At 32.1% G+C, this 10,419-nt stretch overlaps 1 protein-coding gene across 1 annotated transcript; it reads left to right on the forward strand.

Moving 5' to 3' along the window:
* cisd1 (CDGSH iron sulfur domain 1) lies at positions 1-8,502 on the forward strand. Its single transcript, XM_039771620.1, has 3 exons — positions 1-150; positions 2,007-2,209; positions 4,376-8,502. The coding sequence occupies exons 1-3, from the start codon at positions 126-128 to the stop codon at positions 4,463-4,465; spliced, it is 318 nt and encodes a 105-aa protein (XP_039627554.1). The 5' UTR covers positions 1-125; the 3' UTR covers positions 4,466-8,502.
* Positions 8,503-10,419: the final 1,917 nt, after the last annotated feature.

Here is a 10,419-nt window from a genome sequence, read left to right on the forward strand (position 1 = left end):
CAACATCTCGCGCGTCATCTGTGACATCACCTGAATGACAACTTCTGTCATGTGGCCCGGAGTTTTATATCGTAGTTCAGTTTAATTAGTATTTACGAAAGTAAGATAGTGTACGCAGTGGAGATATGGTAGCTAGATCTTTATCAAAAGGTGGGTCTTCACTTGTTTCTGTGATCAGTACCAGCAATGTCATTTAAGGCTGTGACTTTATGGCTTTGAGGTCAAGTAATTAATTAAAATATTTCTACCCTTTTCTTTGCTAATAGTTTACTTAAGTTTAGAAACTAGAAGAGGCGTATAGCCCGAAACTGGTGAATTCATTCGATGGTCTTTCAGTTTTTCCACATTTTCGGTGGACAACTGCGCCTAACGACGGAGCGTGAAAAGGCAAGCTGACTCTTATTCTACGTACGTCAGTTCGTTTCGTGATTATACAGTAGATAACTCGTCTTTGTTTTTTCTCGCGACCGTGAATTGGATTAATAACGTTTTGGAATTTTCAGTAGTGTTTTCTTAGTTCAAGGTCAACGTTTGATGCTCTGGTCATGGGGCCGTTTATGCGAGATGGAAATCTTTCGGAATTAAGGATCGTATCCTGCTTATTTGTACTTATTCAATTTGGAGAAACAAATACCTGGTTTTACTGATATTCACTAACTATGCGTTGGCACTCGCACGCTGATTGACTTTCTTTTGAAGTAAATGTTTTATGTTAGCTGTATCAAGCCTTTGCTACTCGGTGGTGTGGCGTAGATTGCTGCAATAGAGTGTCACTGCACCCAAGAACACCATATCAAGTGTTACGTGAGAACAAATACAACAAGTGTCGGTACGAGGGACCAGAGGGTTGCATTTCAGTGTTATTGCTCTGGTGTTTTGGGTTCCGACCCCGATCCAGTCTTTGGCGCTGTAATCCAAATTCTTTTCATTGCATTGTCTTTTTAATACCCCAAAGACGGGTTAAGACTAATTATCTATTCAAACGTGGTCCCGCGGTTGTCTTGCGCCATGTACAAGGTTGTTTCCTCCCTTTCCCACAGTAATGTTCAGTTAAGCTCCGGCTTCTTTCGGCCTTGAACGTGATTATTAGTAATTCGAAAAGTCATATACTGTAAACCGTGAAATGCGGATTTATGTGGACATGGTTTTATTGATTGCAATCATAGGTAGGTACTCACAAATTGTATTAACCGGTGTGTAATTTTTTATGGATAATTTAAGCATTTAAAATTATCTTACTGTATCCAGTGTTCTTTGGAAATCAGTCAGGCAACTTGCAAGTGTGGTCTGCTGTCCCATTTGTGTATAGTTTGCATTTCAACATGCTTGGCCTCTTAAAGCAAACTTAACAGGGCATTTACAATCACACCTGGTTAATTAAAAGTAACCCTACGTGTTCAGGTAAAGGTTCACGGACAGCAGCACCCACACCATTAAATCCAGGGACAGACTTCACCTACAAGCCATAATTAGTCATTCTTTTCTATATTGCTTGATGTTGCTTTTTGTCTATGGTGTCACAATAATCACCACTTCTTTCACTGATTCAAGAGTGACCTGCAAATTAATAATTTCAATGTCCTATGTACTGTACATTTGACAGCAATGTTTAATATTTGAGGTAAAGTTTAAAATGCACATCTATGATGTTACATGTCTGAGTGAGTTTTCAACCCACAACATTACAAACCTTACTGACTGGGATCAGATCAGCATTCAAACTCTCTGGGCGATCTAAGGTAGAACCCAATTGTACTACACCAATGTACACCCTTGGCTTTTTTTTTCTTGTAACACTGCATATTCTTTTAGAGGCTGGTAGATCACTTATTTTTGACATATCACAACTTTGAACAAATGTATATTTTCCATTAATGCTGGTGTTCTGACATGATGCAATTTTTTAGGATTGTGGCATATGGTGTGTTTATTGTGTAAATTGCTCTTGTAGCATTTTATTAGGCTTATATATTTAGCTAATTTTAAAATGTTCCATTTTTCCATAGCTGAATGGATAGCCACGGTCTCACTGGCTGCAGGAGCTGCTGCCGTTGGCTACTTGGTCTATAAACACTGTCTTTCCAAAAAAAGATGCAAGTCATGTGTCAACCTTGACATCCAGAAGGAGATCCCAAAGATTGTCCATGCTTTTGACATTGAAGACTTGGGAGAGAAGACTGTATACTGTCGATGCTGGAGATCGAAAAAGGTAAAATGTACATATGTAACTTTTATTTGCGATGAAAATTTTTTTTTGATGTGATGTGTATTTTATGGTTATGTCAATCTTTTTGTTTCCAAATCCACTGAGTTCCATAAGGGGGCACTGTAGGGCTATATATATGTTATTTTATAATTTTATTGCTTTCAATATTTTTGCAGGCAATATGTAATAGATATATTGACAATTAGATGAAAAAGTATAAGCCTTTGTTCTAGTTTCACAGTTGAGCATCAATATAAATTAGTCATTTATTAAAAAAATGAAACGAAGAACATTTATTTATATAACATTTAAATGTTTATTGAAGTGTTCAGTCAGAGAAAGGTTATCAGGAAAACGTACACAGTTTTGGGAATTCCCAAAACTAGGGTGGAGTACACATCTGTGATTATGTGTAATTATTATTTGGATAATAGAACCATTAGTTAAGTGGACCACTTAGAAAACTATGTGCACATTCAACATTTCATGTCAGAGTGGCAAAATGAAAGTCATTCCTATGGAAAAAAGCTAGCTTCCTGACTAGAGTCTGACAGAGTGTATGTGGGACATCTGAGATAAATTGGAAGAATATTCAGTTGTCTGAATAGACTAGAATCAATCTGTTTGTAGCACATGCATACTGTAAATCATTCTGAAAAAACAGCATACTTGCTAAGAAGCATTGTGGTATAAGTGACATGTTATGGGAAGAATAATCTGTGTGAAGATTTGCTGCATTGAAGATTTATGAAGAAAGAAAGAAAAGAAAAACAAACAAAAAAAAAAAAAAAACAATTTACTGTAATTAAAAGCAGATGATTCCTATAGGAAGACTCCATGCACCCTGTAAGAGACCAGAAACGTCTAAAGTGTATTTTTCACATGGGCAATGTTCAACCAGTTCCAATAAATCCAGGAGGACAGTGATTTTTAAATGAAGGAATTGACATTCTAGAGTGGTTTAGTCAAAGTCAGTACATACATTAAATTAAAAAGTGAGATAATTTAAAAATTCATATTCACCAATATGCATAGATTAAAAAAAAAAAATGGTGAAAATTGTTTGAATTTACATTGCAGTGCAGAAACACTTTCATGGCTTTAGATTTTTTGCTAAAGGCGCTGCTACAATATTAGAAGCAGACAAAACGAGATGTTGGTTTTGGCCAAAGTGAGTAACTGAGAATGCTGCAATAATGCTGAAAGTTATAGCAATAACTTTAAACAATGTTGAAAATTAGACAAAATAGTCTTGTATTTTACTCCTCAGTAGTACTATAAATCACACAGACTATAAATTACACATGTCACAAAACTGCTTGTTTGGAATAAAAAAAAAAACAGGAAAACTTAGCTATGATGCAGAAATCTTGAACCACATGGTGTTTAAAGTTTTTCATCCAGTATGTATGCATATTTTAAAATGGCTTAATTACTGTTGTTTAATTTTGTGTAATGTGACCCATAGGGTATGCTCAGTGAACTAAGAGATAGAGCATGTTGTTATTTAATTGACCCCAGGCATTCTGCTTTTGGTTTTAGTATTTTATAATAGCACACATGAGTTTGTGATCTTTCTTTACCTTCTGGACCAATCTTTCTTTTTCCCTCCTTTATGCTTGGAGATAATTTTCAGGCAAGATTTCCTATCTTGAGGTTGAGACTATGAGAGCTCTAGTCCATCTTGATGTGTGGATTTGTATATTCTCCCTCAGAAGTGTGACAGTCGTGGTCCAAAAATATTCTTGTGAGCTTTCCTGCAATTTTAATGGATATATTGGTTTTCCAGTTACTATTCCTGCAGTTTAGGAGAAAAAAGAGGTTGGTTTCTGGGGCCTCTGGAGTTTAGTGGTATCATCTATATAATTAAAGAAAAAAGTGAGTGCAAAGAGATGAAGTTGCAACAAGGTTTAGACTGATCTGTTAACAAAAATATTGGGTTTCTTTACTAGTTATGCTAATTCACTTTATTTTTTTACAGAATATTTTTTTTGCATAAGTATTAGGTTAATTTAAGTATCTAATACAAACTTACTTGAATCAGACTATTCACTGTGAACTAGAATAATAGTATCGTATAAATATCTTGAATAATAATTATTTATAATTTGATAGTCATTGAGTTAAGTTTTGTTTTTTTTAACCTCCCCTCACCTTTTTTTAATGCAGTTTCCTTTTTGTGATGGCTCCCATACAAAGCACAATGAAGAGAATGAAGATAATGTTGGTCCATTGCTAATTACAAGAAAAGAAGTTTAAGTAACTGTTTTTCACTAACATGCAATCAAAAATATTTGAAAGTTGTAGTATATTTTAAATTAAATGCACTTTATGTATATGTATTGCAAAATACTGTAGATGAAATGACTAATACTACTTTTTTGAAAAACAAAGGAACTGACAAGTGATTTGATGACTGTTGTAATTTGTTCTGTATTAAAGTAATACGCAAAAATGTGTTTATTTGTAATGTAATTTGCCTTAGTATTTTTAATATCCATGCTGCTGTTGGACAATTTGCACTCACTTTTTATGCATTTTTTATTTTTTTCTGTAATTTTATTAATGTACTAGTATAAACACTCCAGTACATAATAAAGTAACATTTTGGTAACATTCAGCTTAAATAAACCTGTCATGATGCTGAAAACTACACGTATCTAGTATTTAACATGTTTAAATACTTGTCCAATTAAACTGTGATTATAACAGTGACCAAACATATTTAGAAAATAAATATATTATTGAAAAGCAAATAATTGCTGTAAATGTGCTTTTACTAGAAAATAAAAAACAATATTTCTTGCTACATCCTGAACCATTAAATGTTACTGAAAATAGTAAATACTGTCCTGTCATGTTGGTGTATCTAATGGGTGGGTTTTAAGCTACCTATATAAATATAATCACATGATTATAAAAATTCCTATTAATAACAACGAAGTTTCAACCAGATCTTTTTTTAAGAATATAGAAAATGTGAAATTGTGTATTTTAAGGTTTATGCACTGTATTGCTTTTAAATATCTCGTAGTACATTATTACACTGCCTGCACACCAAAGTGAAATCACTGATCATAGCCTTAAAAGATAAATCTATATTTAAGAGAAGAATGCAAGAACACATCTGATTTTGAATGCAATTACATGATAATCATGTCATTTGTTCTTGTAAAATTGTTAATAGCAATGCAGTTCCAAACCTAATTTTCTTTCCTAGCTATTATACTGTAAGCTTTTTTTTTAGCTGTCAGCATCTGCACAGTAACTTTTGTTAACTACCTAATAAGGGCAGGTGAAAACACAAGTGACAGAAATGGCTGGAGATGAAAAAATGTTTCGGATGAGGATTAAGTACAACCATTAGGTATTGGTAACATGACTTTTAAGAAGAGAAAGGCACAAGTGAGTAAGTAGAGAAGAACGGTGAGCTTATCTCTAAACTATTTTATGTGCATATTTGCATTATTTAATTCAATATAGTATAAGAAAAGGTACAGTATTTCTAGAAGTGGAAGAACAAACTAATGGCTTTCTGCCATAAGTTAAAATTTTAACATTGTTCAAATAATATTTTTATATTAAATACTTTTCATTTTTTCATTCCATTTTTATTTTAAAGTAGATTAACTACTGACATCAAATATACACTCAGTAGTCCATCATTTACAGTTATTCTATTTAATTTAATTAATGAATAAACGTGAGGGGTATAGCAATTGAATTTGGCATTATGAAGTCTGGAGCTATCTTTTGATAAATAAACCATACAGTTATTTAATTAAATAAAATTTTACTTTCTTAGATAATTTGAATTTTATTCAGAAATCTCAGAAGAGGTTTCTATTCATGAGTATATAATTTTGTTAATATACTTTTTATTCAGAAAGTATAAGATAAGATGTTGAGTGTAACAGAACTTGATGCACTATTTAGTGAAGTACAGGGCAGTATTTTATTTAGCTTCATTTATTCATTCATTGGTCATGTATATCCATATATTTTCATAAAGTAGCAAAATTTAATTAAAATTGATTTTTTTGCCTTTACTAGTCCAATGGTGTACATCTTTTCTACATTTTTAAAATGATGCATATTCAGTGTTATATTAATGAATCCAACAGAAACATATATCATCCCTAAGAATTCTACACAATAATATCAAAATGCAATTGGCGTTTATTAAAATCAGCTAAAAGATCACAGGATTAATCAAAATGTCAAAAATGCTAGTCCAGCATAAATGCAATTGAATACATTATATATCATATTTGCCTGCACCAATTTCCAGGAATCGGAGCATAATGGACATCACTGTATAATTCATAGTGAAAATGTTAAATTTATTAACATAATAATTATATTTGATTAACCTGTTTAATCTCTAATCTGAAAGTAGAGGTTCAAGGTGGATAATAATACTGTAGGTTTTTGTTGTCTTCTGCTGGAATAATTTTGTTTTACTAGTTTGGTTTTGAGAATAGTCTCTGTTTTAATGTTGTGTATAGTTCTGTAGCTTGTAAGTAATTTTCCAGTAAGGAAATTGGCTTTTGTTATACAGTTGACAAGAGTGGTTAGCATTACTGTGTCGCACCTCCAGAGTTTTAGGTGCACATCCTTACCCTGTTACTCCCTGTAGCAGAGTTTGCACTGTATGTTTTCCTAGTGTTTGTGTGTAATTTTCCCAAGGTACTCTAGTAATCTTACCATATCACTAATATAAGGGTATTGAATTATTTAGCCTAATGTGCCTGTCATATAATTGTTGGCAAGAATGTGCCTAGTGAAGGACAGCATCCTTTTGAGGTTTGGTTTATATCTTGCATCCTTTGCTGCCAGGATATGCTGTTGTTTTCTTCATCTGTGACCCGGATTAAGCATGATAAAGGTTAACTTTACTTTTGTTTTAACATTGATGTTGAAACTGTACATGTGCATACTTTTATTATGAATTTACTTGGTTGTGCACCAGCTTGATTCATTTCACTTGATAACGTTTCTAATTACAACCACATCATTTAAAGCCTTGAACTTAACTGCTTCAAAAAGATGATCTGAACATCATTGTATAGTGATCTACTATTAAGAATCATAATCGTATATTATTGTGTTTTTCCATATTTGTTGTATATTAAACTTTATGTAAATTCCCAAAGAAAAAGATCCACAAATATGTATTCTAAATAATTAAGTTCTGAAGTATATGTGTTGAAGTATGTACTACAATTCTTTTTTTTTTCTTCTGCAGATCCATTTGAACTTGTTCATGAAAAGTTATTAGTGCTCAGATTGCCATGTATAAGTATTTAATGCATTACCTTTGAAGTGTCATTTTTCGCATCACTGACAAATGTAAGAAATCACATTTTAATGTGACTGGCGCAGAATGTCTTGCAAATAATTGTATAGAGGAGTAATGTCTCTGTTAGATATACATTTTAAAGTCATACTGTATATTGATAAAGTCAAGGCAGAGTATACATAATATGTAATTTGTAAATCTTCACCTTATGGTATATTGTAAAATGTTTTTAAGGACCCTTCTAATATTAGTTTGTTGATTCATTTTATTATTTTTATGACATTTTCCAGTTTAGTAATGTATTATACTACAGCAACCTGTTGTATAAGAAATCACAGTATGCATTATTAGAAATGTATTTTTCAAAGATCATGTTGAAATATGATAAAATAGGGATTAGTACTACAAGTAAAATTCACTGACAAGCCGGGAGAGGGCACTGAATGAGCCCATATGTTTGTTGATAACCCAGCATTCCGGTATTGTATTTATATAGAAAAAGCTGCTGTTAAAAGTTATGCAAATGTAGTGATTGTTTTATTTTGTTATTCAATGAAATCATGTCCTTGATTATAATGTGTCATACTGATGCAGCATTCTGACTTCTGAATATTGTGATATTTTATATTGTTAGGCTGCAAATCCTAAATTTCATTTTTTTTATCCTAACTGCATTTTCCTTGAATTCAAAAAGATTTTATGCTATTTTTTAAGATTAAATAGAAAAATGTTGTAACCCTAACCTGTATTATTCAATTTTACCTTACACAGTTAATTTGTTGTGAACTAACATTAAATACATTGCATTTCCTACCAATGTAAAGCTTTCATATCTGTAACCCTTCAGTTTATCCTCTTATGTTTGATAGTGTATTATATAGATTAAAACAATATTCAGAATGTAAGAAGGCAACATTTAATTCTTCAATTTCATGTAGTAAATGCCTTGAGCATGGGAAAGGTACTATATAAATAAAAATAAAATGTATCATTACCAGTACTCAATATCACATTCCTAAACCATTTTGAACAGAAAGGTGAAAGTAGTTTTATTATAATTAAATAAAATTAGGTGGCAATTTTAACGGTTGAGGATGGTGATTTTTATCAGACAAAATTAAGAACAAATTAACATCATTTTGGGCAAAACTTTTTAAATGCCTCTCAGACAGCCTAGGAGTCACAATCCCTCCTAATCCACAGCTGTGTTTGGTATACTCCCAGATGGGTTTAAAGTGGAGAAGGACAATCAAACTCTAATTGCCTTTACTACACTACACTACACTACACTACTGGCACATAGACTTATCTTGCTCAACTGGAAGAATCCTAACTCACCTCTTTTAAGTCAATGGGTAACTGATGTTATATATTATCTAAAATTGGAATAAATCAAATTCTCACTTAGAGGATCTGTACAAAACTTTTTCAAAACCTGTCAGGATCTGATAAATAACATTTTAGAATAAGCATTTAAATTGAGGAAGTGGATTCTCTCCCCTCCTTTTCCATTCTATTTTTAATTATTTATTTACATATTTTTACTATTATTAAAGTGCTACTCTGCTGACCTAGCTCTTTTTCTCATGGGTGCGGGTAGATTTGTTTCAAACCAGTTTTGTTAAACTTGACTTGCATGCATGGAATGTTTCTTGATATTAATAAAATAAAATATAAAAAAATAAGAATTGAGTTATCACAATAAAAACATTTGATACAAAAATAAAAAATGGAAATATCAACTAAGATGTAAATCAGTAGCAGAGCCAAAACCTGTGGCCCAGGGAAGATGGAGCTTAACTGCAACTCTTGCATGCTTGGTTCAATCATCATTATATTTTAGTGAGAACCTGGAGAAATTATTACTGAAGTGTAACATTTGAAACTATGTAAACCCATGCCTAATGATAATGGTGTAGGAGTAAGACTGGCAAGAGCAGCATTCTATTCTCTGTGTTGCTTGAAGGAATGTAAGGAGGAGTTTCCCTGTACTGTAAGTCAAAATAAAATTGTTACTTTGCTCCTTTGCAGAGTTCTGCATAGGTATGAAGGAGATTGAAGTGGGGTTTGAGGTATATTACAAAAACAATGTTTTCTTTGCAAATCGTGATTTTTTTTTTTTATTATTTTTTTTTAAACTTTGTGGCAAGTTGTATTAAACAGGGTACTGTGCATGTTTTAGGACATGATTGGTATGGTGTGGATCTAAATATCATGGTTGTGACAGAAATATGTGTAAAATAAATTGATGATGTTATGCTTAGAATTGTAAAGTCTAAAGCCCTAGGTCTTTAGCTTTCTTATTTTTTTATTTTAAACCCAAGTAGGGTTGCAAGAACAATACAATTTCATAAAAGGCATTGAGAGGTAAAATTGTATCGGAGGCATTGAAATATTGACATTTTGTAAAAATGTTAAATTTAGTTCTGCAGACAGTGCTGTTTTTGAGAATTAATTTTTTTGGTAAAAATTATAATAAACCCAGAAACTTGATTGTCTATAAAGCAAAATAAAATTTAAAATCTGTATCAAAGATATATAGAAATATAAGCCCTGTATATAAAGCCTTTTGGTTTGAAACTCCACTCTGAATTATTGCTTGATTTAGCAAAGATATTCAGAGATTTTAGGTAAAGAGATGAGGTCAGGGTGCAAACTGGTAAAACCTGTGACTGGAGTCTGGCCTTATTCTATTTCAGCAGTCATCTAAGTGCCTCATTTGAGTTTACACCTTTAAGTCTTGTTTTATTTTTCCTTTGTATATTAGGCAAGCGATAATGCTTAGCTGTAGTGCATCTCTTGGTTCTTAACATTTTAATACCTTCAGTTTTCACCCTCATCCTCTTTAACCCAAATAACTTTGTATTATTTATCTTAATTCATGCCCCATAAATAAACAAAGAAAGAGGTT

Source organism: Polypterus senegalus, chromosome 1 (genome assembly GCF_016835505.1).
Source record: "Polypterus senegalus isolate Bchr_013 chromosome 1, ASM1683550v1, whole genome shotgun sequence".
In the NCBI taxonomy this organism is placed as follows: Eukaryota; Metazoa; Chordata; class Cladistia; order Polypteriformes; family Polypteridae; genus Polypterus; species Polypterus senegalus.